General features: G+C 40.8%; 1 protein-coding gene across 1 annotated transcript in view; it reads right to left on the reverse strand.

The window, feature by feature from the left end:
• The window catches only part of hhip (hedgehog interacting protein), a 40,807-nt gene that overhangs the window by 5,098 nt on the left and 18,414 nt on the right, over positions 1-17,295 (reverse strand). Inside the window, exons 5-11 of the mRNA XM_066679073.1 lie at positions 12,133-12,284; positions 10,869-11,042; positions 10,423-10,566; positions 10,123-10,244; positions 7,838-7,961; positions 7,162-7,292; positions 5,605-5,689 (exon numbers count right to left, since the gene is read on the reverse strand). Of these exons, the coding sequence (XP_066535170.1) occupies positions 5,605-5,689; positions 7,162-7,292; positions 7,838-7,961; positions 10,123-10,244; positions 10,423-10,566; positions 10,869-11,042; positions 12,133-12,284 (932 nt within the window). The remainder of the gene's footprint in view (positions 1-5,604; positions 5,690-7,161; positions 7,293-7,837; positions 7,962-10,122; positions 10,245-10,422; positions 10,567-10,868; positions 11,043-12,132; positions 12,285-17,295) is intronic.

Below are 17,295 nucleotides of genomic sequence, written 5' to 3' on the forward strand. Positions count from 1 at the left end.
GTTTGTGGGGATCTGTGTTGGTGGGGGATTAGTTCCCATGCTCCCCATTGCTGCTTTCACCACCCGCATCAACTCTCCTCTTTCTCTCATCCTCACTCGGACTCTTTTTTTTGTGCTGTTGTGACAGGCTGTATGTTGTTTAAACAAAAAAGTACGGAGAGAAAGAAATAGAAATGGAGGGTGGAAAAGAGAATGTGTGTGTGTGTAAGTGTGTGTGTGTGTGTGACAGAGAGAGAGAGAGAGAGAGAGAGGGAGGGAGTGAGGGAGGCGCTCCCCAGAGGATTGGGCTAACACTGTTAATGACGCGGGGGTCAGTGCAGCTACTAAACAGTTTGCATTACTGGCAGGGTGGCCGTGAAAACAACACCTGCTGCTACGGCCCTTGACAAAGGCAGCTGGGTCAACAGGCACTGTGGGAATGTATCAACTCTGGGAGGCCACTTGCATAAAAAACAGACTGATAAATTAAAGGAGGGCTCAGGCTTATTAGTTTAAGACTGTCCCGGAGTTTGCCATTTCTGTCTGAATGGGAGGCTGAACGCCTCAGCTGCCAGCCTACTCTTTGTTCCACCGGAGTTCTATGTTTCGACTCTTTTCGCCATCCTGGTACTAGATGCAATCCACCAGTGTAGCTGCACTACGTGTCCAGAAGTATGTGGACACTCCTGCTTTACTAATGAGTAAAAACTCACTCACAGCTGACACAGGCCAGAGTTTGTCCCATTTATAAAACACCACACAGGAACCTATTCAAGTCACCAGGCCAAAGTTCATACATTTGGATGATCAGCTGTGAAACTGCCCTCTGGATTGGTCAAGATTGGCATGCGTTAAGAGTGGTGGCTGGAGTCCAGAACAAATCCTCCAATATCAGAACCCGATTTCACTAATGCCCTTGTGGCTGAATGCAATCAAATCCTCACAGTAATTTTCCAATATGTAGTATCAAGCCTGGCTAGAAGAAACTCTTTTATTGTTTTATGCTAACTGTTCAGTAGTGTTAAAGATGACCATGTTTAATGTATGTAAACAAACAAACAAACAAACAAACAAACAGTCTTAACCAAAACTCGCACATATTTTTCTATACATTATTAGACCCTTCTCACTTGATGGTGGTGATAACAAAATCTGGGACGAACAAATTCTTCTTGCTTTTGATTTTCAAACTACATTTTTTTTGTGATTTTTTGTTAAATACAATGAGAATAGTCATTTTTAATACTATGCAACATTTAACTTAAAATTACGATTATACATTACACAAAAAGCTTTAAAACCTATTTGTTCACTTAATATAAACCACAATGAAAACCTTGTTTGATCTTTGTAAACAATAATCATCACTATTACACCACTATTAATATTTTAATAAACACAAAATACAGGTCCCACTAACTGACCACAGCAGGGGTTAAAATCCAAATCCAATGCTGAATATCAGATTCTAGCCCATGTTATTAGTCAACACTGGCCTAAATGTGGTGCATCGCCAGATAAAGGAGTAACAGCCACTGCAATTTGTTTAAATAAGATTTTTAACCAATAATCTCTATTGTTAATTTCAATAAAAAAAAAAAAAGTAAGATAAACTCAAACTCAAACACGACCGGGATGTAAATGAATAATATCCACATGTAGTAACTTAAGAGTCCAAAGTCTTTCTTGTTTTACTTTTTTGCTCCTGAGATTTAACTTATATTACAAGGTTCAACAAAGAGTTTTGTACATTACGATAGCATAAAGAGCTTTATCATGCAGCTCACCATGACTCCTCCATCCTCTTTGTCATTTTTCTCCATTGTCAGGCACTCTTTGTGGTTACATTGTCCCTGAAAAATTTACTGTGTATTGTAACTGACGGCTATTCAGTGATGCTGTGGTGGGCCTTTGTCAAGGGGAGGAACGTGGTTGAGAGCAAGTTAGATTTAGGGGGGAAACGTCAAATAAAAAGGCACTATGGCTAAGAACTGGGTTATATAGGAAACACTTTTTGGAGAAATTTGTAACCTCCACTTAATCCATGCATGCATTGTTCTCCTTACTCACTCACTCATTCATGTGCGCAACCACACACACCGACACTCTGAATCACACACATCCAGGTTCCTAGAGAAAGGCCTGGACTGATTTGTAGCTCACTTCAAAAGAAGCCATTCAGAACACAGTAGCTCAGGTGTTGAAATTCACTTAGCTGAGCTTACTCACGGTTTGCTACAGTTAACCTTTACAAAATATGGGTCCTCAAACAACGTGAGCTGTAAAATGCACGTTCTTAAACAAAACATCATTCAGCCGAAGCTGGAAAGTACTGACCATGCTAATGCTAGCTGGGAATGCTGGTACTATCCCAGTAAACAAGGGACGTCCCTGGACGTTCAAAATAGGTCTAAAAGTAGTCTGTCCGTCAAGGACATATTTTAAACGTCAATGGACGTCCAAAATCCATCTTAATAAGTTAGTTAAGTGGTGACCAATCGATAACGTCAGTGGACGTCCAAAATGCGTTTTATACAAGTAATTTATTTCGGGACCAATTAATAACGTCAACGGACGTCCAAAATACGTCTAACAGTCGTCTTTTCAATGTCTGCGTTTGGACGTCTTTTCAACTTTCATTTTCAACCTTAAGAGAACGTTGATTAGACGGCAGTCATTACGTTATTTCAACGTTAAATCAACGGCTAAATGTTTACTAGGATGGATGCTTTATGACTTTTTTCAAAACACAAACAGTCTACTACCTCTTTGGCAAAACAACTGCCCAAAGCTTTGCTTTACTTTTTGTCACTATTTTGCAGGAAACAATCTGCAACCATTTCAACTGTAATTTTATTCACAACAACACACTCCCTCTTGTGTTCTGTTGCTTAAATAGAAGTAGACAGTCTTGTAAAGCAACCGACACATATCTCCAAAATCTTCCTCAAAAGCACCAAGTAAAAGACTTGGTGTGACTACAGTTTCTAAGTAGAATTCTGTCTTTGTCTCTGGACCCCACAGAAAAGGAGCGATATATTTTTATTTCAAAAATACAGGTTGAAATGCATCAAGGACTACTTTGACGCAAAAAAAGGTCTAGATTTAGTAACGCTGAAACGTTACGGTAACCATCATTTTATAATTAGCGAGTGTAGAACTTTGGGGAGCAGAAGTCAATTGCTCAACTGAAACCAATCTGTGAGATCATAACGTTTTTCGACAGTTCCATCTTCTCCATCATTTCCACTGGCCAATAAACAATCCCACAATGCTCCACTGTTCACATGGGACACACACATGTATATGTTTCAGCATGCGGTGGCCTATTTATTATTCCACGTTAGCATACTGACAAACAAAGGCGAGTGTGAGCGGTCACCCTGGCGCGACATGTTTATCGAAACATCTCAGACATTTGACTTGAAGTGATACAATCCCCGCTGTTCAAGCCCTGACGCCTGAATAAAACAGTATGGTGGATCGAAATCAAAACATGATGTGAGTGTTTTGAAGGCCTCAAATTCTGCCAGCACACAAGAATAAAACATCCAACCACATTAATGACAATAGACCCAGGGGGTCTCAGGTACCTCAGTGCAAGACCACCCCTCATGGTGGTGCAAATGAGGTCAGGGGTGTTATCCCCATCTCCTCAGTTTGGTAATGAGATCCCACAAACTGACAGGGTGTGTAAAACAGCACACCCAACACTGCAGGTCCTACAGACTAAACAACCCCAATCGATGGTGGAAAGAATTGTTCCTCGGAAAAATGCAGCAATGCCAGAAAACATAAATAAGTAGTGAGTCTGAGGGGCCTGGGCTGGGAGGCCCATGGAAACATCTGTTGCATAATTAATTGATTTAGACTTGGGTGGCACTGTCATCGCCTAGGAATAATTAGAAAGGCATCAATTGTATTTCCTACACACACACACACACACACCAAAAAACAAAAAACAAATAAAACAAAACAGTCCAAGAATACACGAGGTTGGTTTTTGGGGTACGGTCGAATCGAGACATGACATGACGTATTTCCACCACTGTAGTATTTGGAGTAATCTCATCTACTATGTAGAAGCCAAGAGGTTAAAATCCCCATTGGGGAGAATGGAAGACGAAGGAAGAACAGAGAAACATAAAAAAAAAAAGTTTAACATGCAATTGGTTTGAATTAGAGACCTGACTGATCTGGCCTCGCCTGCTGTAATGTCTTTTTGTTGAGATGATACTTCAGCTGTGTTACAAGTGCATACATCTCACAGTTTGGCAGTGGTTTTGTGGGAATGTGTACGGTCGGTGCGTTCCCGACAGACAAAATGTCTTTCATATGCACTTGGCTTGACATGAACTACGTTTTTTTTTTTTTAAATCTGTCATTGTCAAAAAAGCTTTTTAATGGTGCAAAACACATGGGATAAATTACACTATACAGCAGAAGGCACACACACTTATATATGCAAAAATGATTAAGCCCTGTGCCAGGGAATCTGTTCACATCTGTTGTGTTTGTCGCCATGAACTCTGAACACACCGACCCGAGAGGAGCGAGGCCCGCGACTCTGTGTGAGGTGGAATTTTGGACGGATTCGGCTCCGAACGCTCAGCGACGAACAAACGTGCCCCGCTGTCTTAAGGAAAACATTTGCGCTGTTGACGACAGGTGTGCAAGTCTCGTCAAAACTCGGAAAATATCCCAGCGGACCACACATGCATCCCAGTTAACCAGTGACGCCTGAACTGCCCTGACAGTGTTGGTGTTAGAAACACGTTACACTAACATTTGGAAATGGTATGCTTACTCTCCAATTATGGCTGAGGTTTGTGTTGGCTGAGACCGGCAGTTGTGTGATGATTTGTTTAAAGGGTTACAGTCCCAGTGTGTGGGTACAAGAGAGAGAAAGAGAGAGAGAGTAATGTATTTAGAAAGAAAGAATTTAGAAAGTCCGTACTAATTCCAAGCTTTTACTCTCAGCAAATCCACTCTTGTTGTAAGCTCACCACCCAGATGATCGGACTGAGCCAAACCAGCAGAAGGAGAGGGCTTTGTTTAATATGACTGAATTAGTTAGGATTAATAATGCTTCTTCCAGCACTGATATTAGTGATGGGTCTCGTATTGACCAGGCTGATACCATATCCGATAAAACTTAATCTTTCATTGTTTTACACTGAAACTACTTCAATACACACTTGGAAATCTACTGTTAAGGCAGAGTCTGTTTCTTTAAGCCTGCACTATTTAAATTTAATCAAAGTACGACCCGTCTAGAGAAAAACATCTACATTTTTGTCACATTTTGTATCTTTAACACAGCAGCTGTCCTTTAAGAATTCAAGCTGAATTACATTGCAGTACACTTCTATTTAACTTTTTTCCATCCGCTGTAGAGTTTTTCTTCAAACAGCGATGATATTTAATTATGTAATCCATTTTTTACGTAAGGAAATGATGAGGAAAGCTTGGCAAACCTAAAAGATGTGCTTCCCGTGGTTAACGGGTCGCTCCCTAATGTCTTGATCATCTGGATGTAATGTGTTACATAAGGTTTGGAAATAAACTGGATCTTTAGAATCAAGAGGGGGAAGCGCTTTATCATATGAACTAAATCCACGATACCTTTTAGGGTCCACCAGTTTGTAGAGTCTCCCGCTATGCGACTGTATGGCCAAGCTTTTGCTGGATGCCAAGATGTAGACCTCCCCTGATAAAAAAAGAAAGATTGAGATGAATGTGAGAATGTGAGAAAGGTCAGTGTAAGAATCCAAGTCAAAGTTCAATGCAGCCATATATCTGTTGCCATCTTGCCTGCCACCTTCCTGGAACGCTGCACTTGATACAGTAATGTGGATGTTTTGAAAGGGGGAGGAGGGGGACTGACTGGATCCTCATGACTGGGACTCTTTGAGTAATCTAATGAGCAGCAAGCTTGCAGTGCAGCATGTTACGAATGGAAATTGTAAACATGTGTCGAGAGGACTGCCATTTGGGCCTGTAGCCCAGCTTCAAAATGCATCCCTGTCACAAATCAGCAACCAAATGCTATCTCACCCTCTCAGAGCCCCTGGGGTTGGCAGGTGAATAGTTATGCTATGCTGCTCTGCTTGTTCTCGGTGCTTGGAATGAGGACTTCACGTAACCCTATGATATTAGGAAGAGGGATGGTAAAATGTCAAAGAACACAGGCTCGCTGCAAATCACCAAAAATCAGGCCCGATTTCCAGCAAGCTCTGCAACCTGACTCCAGGGTTTTCTGACAGGGAGTAACTTCATCACCAAACTTGGCACACACTCCACATTAATGACCATTCCAGAGAAGGAGAGAGGCTGTTACCAATGACTGAGATGTTAAATGTGCGGTTTATTTGAAGGAAGTGACTGCAAATGGAAAGCGTATATGCTGACAAATCTTTATGACCTTTGAATCCTAGTCCTATCATCTATCAGCAGCAAGACAGAGGGGAAGTAATCTGTCAGGAAGCAAAAGAATTTGTGTGTCATAATGGAATTTGCCATGGAGGAAAGGTATTTTGTAGTGGGAGTTGGAGGAGGGATTGGTTTTCCATAGTGACCCCCACTTTGGCGGCCTCTGTTCTGTATCAGTTGGATGTCTTCTTGAATTTGACGTTTTTTCCTGGAAGCCACCTCCAGATTCCTTGTGTCAGGATCGCTCCCACAACAGCAAGGAAAATATACAAGAACGTATGCTTAATATCGTCGCTGTCCAGTGAAAAACACGTACGGTTTTACTCCAAATCATTTGGGAGCATTTCTATTAGTCTATCATCGTGGAATTTTCACACAATATAAGAACACCGTTCTGGAACGAATGAGTTGATGAATAGAAATGTGCTAAACTCCTAATCATTGTGTTGTTTTTTTTCAATCACGGACAGTGATTGATCCACTTGACGCCTTGTGGTAAATGGGTTCTATTTAGCCCTTTCCTTTTGAAGTATACTGGTGTATTTATGTGTTTCTTTATCATCAGCACAAAGGGTATAAATGCCTATTTAGCAAGCTCTACAATACATATGATCCCCATTATGCCTTAGCACTAAATGTAATGAGCGAGAGCAAACAATCACCAATAGTTTGTAACTCTAGTTTTCATAATTCCAAAGAAAACAGTGATTTAAAATCATATTTAAGAGTGTAAATGGAGGTCTCACTGACCTAGTTCATCTTCACCAAACCCAAGGATGTGGCCTAACAACGAGGAACCGCATGAAATGCTACTTCCAAGACAGAGTGGCTTCTCCTGCCACGGTCGGTCCTCTGTAGGCTTCTGAAGGATCCTCAGGTTCCTGAAACACCAAAAAGGCAGTGGTTCCATAAATGAGTCATTGGTAACATATATGGCCATCTACAACCTGACCTCTACAAACATCTTGTTTTTTTTACTTTAAGCAAATTCCTTTTGTCTACCGCAACTCACTATTGTTACACATGACTGGAGGATTTTGGATGAAGATCCATCCCAATCCAACTTCATGTGTGAACGATACAAGGCCATTACTTATGACATTTCAGGAAACCTAATCTCAATTTACACACACACAAAAATCCTTTTCCTCAGCAGGGCAGGAGAACATGTGTATATTGGCACAGACATAACCAACGGAAATATGTCAGTTGGCATTTGTAATTGTAAAGATTAGCACTAACTCCACAAAGCTGGGTTACAAGCACGTCAGGCTAAATGGATAAAGAAGATCTGTAAGGATTTCTATAAGTCTGTTCTGTTTGTTTAAAAGTTGAAATGGTTTTAGACTTTTACTGTGTTTGCATGCAGCTAAGAGTGGTTCTTGTGATGCTGAACAGAACCCATTTAAGAATGCTATTAACATACCCATTTTTGTCACCAAATACATAACTGCCGTAAAGCCTTCTTGACTGACAGCCCCTGTAGATGAATCCACCCACTGGGACTGCACCACCAGTAGAAGCCAAGTCAAAGATTGATGGTTCATTTTCTAGGGAAACAACCGTGTGAAAACAGTACACTTAAATTCTAGATCAAAACAGAAGTGACATAGCATGTCTCTCTCTCTATATATATATATATATATATATATATATATATATATATATATATATATATATATATATATTACTGGCTGCAAGTCGTATGAAAGGAACCCTAGCTAAAACTTGACATTTTTGCTCCTAGGGCTCCCCCTGCAGTTGCGGAGTGTAATTCACTTTTGCAGGACTGTTCTGAAATCAGTGGGGGAGGGGAGAGGGAGGTGGTTTCATTTCCTAGCCTCCTCCAAAAGTTACATAGTGCTGTTTCTGCGGTGCTGATCCCAGAGTAGCAATGACAGAGGCTCTATTCTCCCCTTTTCAATGAAGTATCACAATGATTTTGAAGCTGTAATTTTAAGGTAAAAATACTACCTAGCATTCATTTAAGAAGTCAAATACACTTAAAAGAAAGTTGTCAGATGTTTAAACTCCATTGTTTCACTTTACATACTTACGCATGTGCTATGTTTGGAAGAGTACTGCCTCACAATATGTTGTCTTTCTTAAATAGGTAGTTTCTAGAGTTAGAAAATATATTTAAAAATAACTTCTGCAAAGAATCATTTTTCTTATTTACAACCTAATAGTATATCCATGTTCACTGCAGTCGGTCAGGACTTTGGAGTTTGTGTTTCTAATGAACTAGAAGTGGTGTTGTTAAAACAGTTTAAACTTGATTTAAAAAGAAGCTGACTGTGAAAATTAAACTGATTAATGTCCAATTTCTAAGTGGACATTTCTAAAAGATTAAAAGTATAGAAATACTAATTTCTAATGAGCATATGTGTACTGTATATATGTGTGTGTATATATATATATATATATATATATATATATATATATATATATATATATATATATAGCAACATAATTTATGGTAGCTAGAGGAATGGCTACCATTATAGTGTTACAGTCATTGCCCCATAAAACTATAGTGTGCAGTTTAACAAAGTACCTTGTTCAGCATGGTGATACTTTAATAGCGTAAATGAGCCAGTAATTGGTCTCTCTCAGCAGGCTTTCTTACTGGGGCATGTATAAAAGTATTGGTGGAGTGTATGACAGCGTGTAGCCACACTTAAGGGTGACTGTAGGGGTCGAGGACAGTATACCATAATGGTCCAAACCAAATAATTCCTTGCTTTAAAGGAAACAGCCTTTCTTAAAACCTCTGGTATTGATTAGACGCTGAGCCATTGAGAGATCACCAACGTATTGGTGGTCGTGCTTAAACTATGCTAAAGCACTTTCTACATGCTCATTGTATCTGACAGCGATAAATCATATTCATGGACACAAGCTTGCATTCCCCTGGCAATGTTGTGCAAGCAGGAATCCTTTTGAACCATAGCAAGTATTTATATAAAGCCTTTCTCCTGCTTCGCTATGTTCTGCAGACACAGTTGGAGTTATCCCAAAGAACATGTTCTCACATTCTGAAAGAATTCACAGTTGTATCCCTGATCGCTGCAGCCATTTGGTTCTCAGGAGACGTACTGCAATGTGTTCATTTATTTTCACCACATAGGAATATTGCCCACTGCTTTTTTTGTTTGTTTTATTGGTGAAAGCATATAAAGGTTGTGCATCACATTTTTTTTTCTTGAGGTTCATACTGTTCCAGTTTTTTTTTAAAGGCTACGCTACGTTCATGTGAGCTGGCAAACTTCAACTTTGATGTGTAGAGACAGAAATTTATTTTGTGATCATTTATCCATGTACTTCTATAGTTCAGGGTACTAAGCAATTGCAACCGTCACTGGAGGCCCATCTTCATGCTTTAAAATAGATGTGATTCTGAATGGTAATATTTTTACCTTAAAAATACAGCTTCAGAATCATTATGATGCTTCACTGACTTGTAATTTGGAGAATAGAGGCCCTGTCAGTGCTACTCTGTTCTCAACACTGCAGAAGCAGCACTATGTAACATTTGTGCGTGGGCAGGAAATCTCCCTCCTCCCTCCTTGATTAAGGACAGTGTTGTAAAAGTCAATTACACTCTGTAACTGTAGGGGGAACCTAGGAGCAAAATTACCAAATCTTAACTAGTGTTGTTTTATATGTTCCCAGGGTCTGGGACTTTGCTATCAGTCTGTGTAGGCATACCATAGTCTCTCCCTTTACTGATCTGCAGGATCCTCCCTGTTGTTGTATTTCTTCCTGTGGAGTCAGTGCACAAGATCAGGAGGCTCCCATTGGTGTCCAAGCGAACCTTATCCACTGCACACCTAGGAAATGATATGGATTTTATTTGTCATTTTACTACACCTGATATAAACAAGCAGGTAACGATCAAGTGTGTGATTCAGATTTAATACACAGTTAAAATATACTGTGTGTTTTTTTTTTTGGAGTGTCATAAGCTCTGAAACGCTGTGATGGATCTTCCCGCTGTGTATCACCCACCTGCCTGGATCATGCAGCCCATGGGCGAAAATTTCAGGCGGTTGGTTGGTGCTGTTGAAATATGGGTTGTTCCTGGGTATGACGTATGGTGTGGAACAGCATTCTGTGTCCACATCCACTCTCAGCACTGATCCAGTGAAGTCACTGCAGCAGAAAATATTTTTCTTTCAGCAAGAGGGCACATATATATATATATATGTCTTTATATAAAAATGACTTGATCCTGGAAAGCCTTTCACATTTTTTTCCATGTTCCTACATTCAATTCCAATTGCACATTCTTTTTCACCGTAATCTCTCATTCATCACCTTTTGTAACCCACATAATGGTATCATCATAGTTACCGAATCACGTATAATGTGCGCTTTTGTTTGCTGAGTGCTTTGCATCAACAAAAACATTAAATTCCCCAAAGAGCTTCTAAAGCAGTGTTCAAATGAATCACCTCAGACCGTCCATCTCTTCCATATCATCCAGTGTGATCATGCCGTCACCGAGGAAGATGTGTAGGAGGCCATCAGGGCCAAAAAGCAGCTGCCCTCCTAGATGTTTCCTGTGGAGCTCTGCCACTTCCATTAAGAGCCGGGTGGTCCTCATGTCCACTTGGTTTGGGTTTTTCCTAGAGAGAAACATTAGATATAAAATTAACCACTAAAATTAGTCTGCACTGAGGGCCATGGAATTGTTTAACTATGCCAAATATCCTGGCTGTAATTGTTTTTCACAGTAAACTCCAGTTTGTGGAAGTTGCATTTCCAAAAGAAAAGAAAAATCTGGAAGGAGAATGTTACCGAGTTTTTTTTTTTTTTGTTTTTCTAAGAATTTTGAGCAATTAATTTAAATGAAATATGGATGTTTGTGGCTTAAATAATCCTAAGCTTGGCAAAATTTTTCTAAGAAAGAACATAACCGTTAAAATACACCACTCAAGTGATTCTTACGGCTCCAGATATGTTTTTCGTTTGGAATTAACAACAGGTTAAAAGTACAACAACAACCACATGCCACTTTAAGAATGAAGTCTTTAAACTGAGTGGCTAGTGCCATAAAATGCTTTAATGAACCAAGTCTAAATTTGATTTAAAAAGTTAGTTTAATATGGATTTTAAGAAATGTTTTTTAAATATATATAGTTTTTTAAATCCATCATGTGAGCATTAATGCATTTTACGTTTTTAGAATTGTAACTATACTTAAGGACAACAACTGATGAAGTATTTGTATCAGATGTATTTGGGGACATGTCATATATTGAAATTGTGGTTTTCCCTTATTGCTTATAGTATTTTAATTCTAGTAGATTTTGGTATATTTTATATGTTTACCTGCCCAGTGACAACAGGTGGAAAGTAGATTATTAATTAACGCTGGTGCAAAGCATATTTTGGCTTTTTGTGCATGGTCTCCGCTTAAAATAAATACATTAAAATCAATACATAAACATGCATTTTATTAGCTGCTGAGTTTTAATGAAATAAGAACTAGTGCTGAAACTGACCCTATACGATGATTGGGCAGACCATATCAGGCAGCATGAGTGGAGTTTTATTTACCTTACTGCAGTAAGTTTGCATTCACAAAATCATATTCACATGACTACGTCTGCAAGTTTATTTTTTGGAACGCTTAATGAGAGTTTAAAATGTTCATTCTGTCTCCTAAATAACTCAGTCTGAGTCAACCAAAACATGTGGGTGGTTCTCTGTTACCTGGACACTGTGTACTCGATCACACGGAGAATATGGTCGTGAGGGCCGATGGCCCAGCGCTCCTGGTTAGTTGTATAGGAGATGTAGAGCTTTCCGTTTTTCTTGTAATTGGGATGGAATGCCAGGCTTAGCAAGCCCCTTTCATCTCCTCCCTGCAAGTCAAATGGAGAACACAAAAAATCCAGAAGTTAATTATGTCCCCTTTTTTTTAAACCAGCATAGGGCCAGGCCTAAAGCCAGGCCCCCTGTGTCCCTTTCTGTCCCTTCCTTTTTTATTTCCCCTTTTTCTATCCTGCCAGTTAGCCCCATGGCCTAATGTGTTCTTTTTTTCTCCCCAACCCCATCCCCCCGACCCTGCCTCTCCTTGACTACTGCATCACAAACGATTATAAAACATTTGACTCCCAGAACCCACCCCCCACTCCTACCCTCCCTTTTGGGCCACCCCCATCCTGGTTATGTGCAGCCTGTCTTTTGGGCCCTCCCTGCAGCTTCCACTGCACAAGTGATTTGTGGGTGTAATCTTTGGGGGATATCCGTGAACGCAACGCCGAGTGGCTGAAAGAATTTATTAGCTCACTGGCAGTTCATAGAGAGCACAAAAGTCCAGGAGTCAATCAACCCCAATCCTTCAGCCTCCACCTCCTTCTCTCTCTCTCCCTCTCTCTCTCTCTCTCTCTCTCTCTCTCTCTTTCTCTCTCTCTCTCTCTCCCAATCCCACCCCCCACCCTCCCTCTCTTTCTCTCTGTTTTTTAATCCGTGCAAAATCTGCAAGAGGAATGGAGGGAAAAAGGCAATAGAAATAGGGAAAAAAAGACTAAACAAAGAGGTGACTGCCAACTCCCACTGTCTTGGCAACATGTTTAGAAAACACTGAAATTGCTTGTGTAATAGGTAAACCTTTGTCTCACCCTGGAGGCAGCTACATCACTTGTCACAACTCTGGTGGTCCACTCATCATAGTCAGCTGTATTAAGCGGCTGTATCATTTCAGGCCCTGGGCAAAGCAATCAAGCCGGCCTTTCCTCTTTCTCTTGTTCTCTCACTAGCTTTTCTTTGTAACAAAAAAATAAAGAGGCTTATCTGGAGTAAGAGAGCGAAAGTGTTTCAAGTAAGACCCCTTGTCCGTTACAGATTGAGAATGGATGTAATCTGCCATTTTGAGACAGGGTTGGAGCACTGGTGGAGCATTTTCGTGCCACAATGAGTTGAGAGCTGGTCGTCCATAAACAAATATGTGCATGGAATGAATCCATTAATGTCAGTCCTGTGGCATTCCTTCCCAATATCTCACAGGAATTAAGTAAAGAGAGGTCTTCTGTTGACTGCTTGATTTAACTGTGTGGTTCAGCACCCAGAGCAAGCCAAAACACACAGATCATAAACTGGTCAGAGAGGCTCTGTTAGGCTGCATCGAACTAATCCAAGTTGGACGGATCTGTGGCACAAATGTGAGCGCGAGGTCCACGCCCTCTCTGAAATGCTCTGAAGGCGAGCGTAAAAGATCTTTCGAGATTTGAATAATCACACACCGGAGCCTTTTAATCTGACCACAAAAGCAGTAGAGAGTTGTGAAAGTTGACAAATGAACAATGACTTGTGTGTTCAATAAGTTTGAGAGTTTTTATTATTAAACGCTTGTTTTGAGGGAAGCGAGTGTGGGACGGCTGGTGGCATATACGCATGTGTGAAAATGGCTTCGAGCCTGAGAGTTCCTAGAGCGGCTGTAAAACACTTGACCCATATATTGTAGTGCCGACGCACTGACCCGAATCACAAAACAATCATTAGCGAGGTCAGGATGGAAATTCCACCGAGTCGTATGATCTCCAGCCACAGACCACCAAAGTATGGTGGTATTTAAGTGAAATATAACTGTTGATTGTGATTCGATCTGTAAAATGTACACTCTAGTGATTGATGAAAAAACAAACGCTAGTTAAAATCTCTTCTCCTGCATCTAAGCTAACAGCTGAATAGTTGCTGAGTTATAACAAATCCTACATCTCATCTCCATTCATCGTTAGTGTAATGCAGGAATAACAGCGGAGGTGGGTTACTGGCAGCTTCATGTTCAGAAAGGAGGTCTGCTTAATTGAAACGCTGGCCCAAGTTGGTGCCCTCATCTACAGCCAGAACGGTTTAACCACATATTTGCAAGCCCCTCTGGAATTCATGGTTTGGCAATCCTGTGAGACATCTTTCTAACCATTACGGGAGACTAGGCTTGGCAAGAAATGGCCAGGGCCAGATACATTTCTGCCTATTCATTTTAGCTCTGGTTAGATTGAATTGAACTTTGTAGGAATTAAAGTGCAGTGCAATTCTTCAACACCAACATGTCTTTACTACTGTGGCTTCATAACGGTGATGTTAACTGGACCAAAAAATGGTGCAGTGGTGTGTATATTTATTTTACAATATTTCTTGCAAGAAGAGTAGTGGAACTAAAGACAGTAACTAGAGAAGACTATATGCTGCTGGAATGGCTTCATTTGCACATTGTTACAGAGCACGTTGTGCTCCTTATAAAAGTGATTTTTATAAAATTCATAAAACATTTCCTCTGAGATTTCGCTCAATAAATGGGAAATAAACTAAGTGGCTCAACCTGGAAGACTCAGATGTTCTCTCTGTGTGTTTCTGGCTTAGGCACGGCCGAGAACTGGCATCTGGATACGTTTGGACAATGGAGAGACCTCAGAACAATGAAAAGGGATGAATGTGGCTCTATTCCTGCTCCATAGATGGGAAGTATTGACTTATTTTTGCTGTTTCTTATGTATTACTTAATGCAAAGTGGGAACAGATTCCAAACACTAACTTTCCGTGAAAGTAAACACAGACCAAAAGTTAGAAAATGTAACAGCTCGAGTTAAAAGTGAGTCGCTGTGGCGTGTCAAATTAAATAAAAACATACAGAGAAGTTACATTTTAACCACAAATCAGGTACGGTCAGCTCCTTACTCAAACAGCTGAATCAAAGCTCCCACCTTAAAAGATGTGGAGCTTCTGAATGAAAACAAACTGGACAGGGAGCTTGATTTGCTGTGAGAACAGCAGTTCCCCAGAATCGTCTACGTTCCCTTTAAGCACTCCAGCAGTTCTACATAAAGAAACGTTGCCTTTCAGTTGATTGGAGAAAAGAAAACAGTGTGTGTGCCTACCTCACAAGATTCAGGTTATTAACACAGTCATTCAGACCCCAATCACCCTCTCCATCTCACCCACAAAATACACCCATAGACTTGTCATTTCACATTACTTATGTCTCAGTGTTGGAATAGTGGCAGAAACCTGCTCTTTAGATTGGACTTTAGATTGGACTAGTCTGGAAAAGACCACCATCTTCCTAATGCCTTTGGCTGCCCATAGGTTATCGTTCCTCAGGTCAATCCTCAGACTCATCTAAACGTTTCTCTAGAGCTTAATACAATGTGGGAGAATTGAAGTGGGATGACAGCAAAGGCAGTGGTCGTTTCCTGAAGTGATCTGTTAAAAAAAGGGGGGATGGGGGGGAGGAAGGAGGCCATTTGTCAAAGCTGGGGTACTTATCTGAGACAAGGCTGAGAGCCCTTGTGCACATCTGACTGAAAGAGCTCAACAGCTGTGTGTGTAGTGTGACAGAGAGCATGACATGCCGTGAACTATTTGTTTCAGCGAGACGTACTTTATTGCAGCTGGCTGCCCTTGCACTGGCTAGTATACTACAATAGAGTTGCAATCACATTGCCTACAGATGTCTTCATCGACCTAGCAGGTCTCTCAGACACAACAGCATAGTAATTCTGGGCTTTTGTTTCTAACAGTTCAACGTGCAACAAATCAAGGCTAATCACCATTTCCCTTGCACAAATCTTTTATAAGATCAACACATGCTTTGGATTTTTTTACGCTACAGAGAGCAACAGAGTTCAGCATCTGGAAGAGGCCGACTTGACGCGAGCCCAAAATGAGTTAATTGGTGAAGCCCCGACGGTTAATGGCACTCGCGCTCTGCTCAATCCGTAGCCTGTTAGTGGTTTGCAAACCTGGTAAACACCCCGCACAGCTGCGATAGCGTGCATCCTTAAAGCGAGCGAGATCATTATCCTGCTGTGGCGCTCGTAACCATGCCACAGTGGTGAGTATAATGCACAGCTGAAGCATGCACATGAAGATGCACAGGGCCAAGCCTTTCCTCAAATGCTACTTCGAGGAAGCGCAAACAATCCTGCCGAAATCGACTGACAGTTGGCTCAGTTTTCAGATGACACTGTCTCATTTCAGGAGCATGATTATAATATATATAGTGAGAGAAAACAATGCCATAACGGTCAATGAGATTAATGATTATGAGGAGGTAGAAATGGACAAGCTTGAGGTTGTTATCGAAGGTGGACAGTAACAGTTATGTCACTTCAAATTAGTATCTAGATCAGTGGTACTCAGAGAGTCACTGTTAGCCCTTTTCCACCAACATGAAACGGGTTCGGTTCATGTTCATAAACTTAATTTGGAAATGTTCAATGCATTTCTGCTAACATGAACAGAGTCTGGAACCAGCTGGAATCAAAAATACCATAATCCTGTGGTGCGTCCAGAAAAGACACAGAGCCTCAAATAAATTGTCATTGCTCAGTGGAGCTGGACAGGGTCAGTTGCAACATGTTATTTTGTCCTCAATGGTGCACTGGGTAAAAGACCAGTGAACCAAATAGGTCTGTTGACCTTTTCATATTGAAATGGGAAAATGGAAAACAGGAAACTGAATTGTGAAGTAAATCACAAGGAAAGAAAAAGAGGAAAGCTGGTTTCTTGGGCTTTGGCCAGCACGACTCAAGGCACTTTGGCTACTTTTCTCTGCTGTTCTCACTGTTCACAAGCTCAGCAGGATGGCCCCAAACTAAAGTAATAAAGTAGTACTTTTCCTTAAAAATCTAATTAAAATCATCCTTAGTGTAGTCCTGAGACACTACATAGAGTAAATGCACTGTTTAGAGGCTGAAACTGACATGTCACAAATCTGAATCTCAGTCGAGTCCTGAGTCAGCATACAGACCTCTGGTGGTCCATGTTCCAGGTGCTGGAATATTCCTACCCTGAATATTTCATTGTTTTCCTTGCTCTAACAGCCCCCACCCCGACCACAAACTCATTTCAGGAGTGGTTATTAATTTGCTG

The sequence above is a fragment of the Hoplias malabaricus genome, chromosome 8 (assembly GCF_029633855.1).
Source record: "Hoplias malabaricus isolate fHopMal1 chromosome 8, fHopMal1.hap1, whole genome shotgun sequence".
In the NCBI taxonomy this organism is placed as follows: domain Eukaryota; kingdom Metazoa; phylum Chordata; class Actinopteri; order Characiformes; family Erythrinidae; genus Hoplias; species Hoplias malabaricus.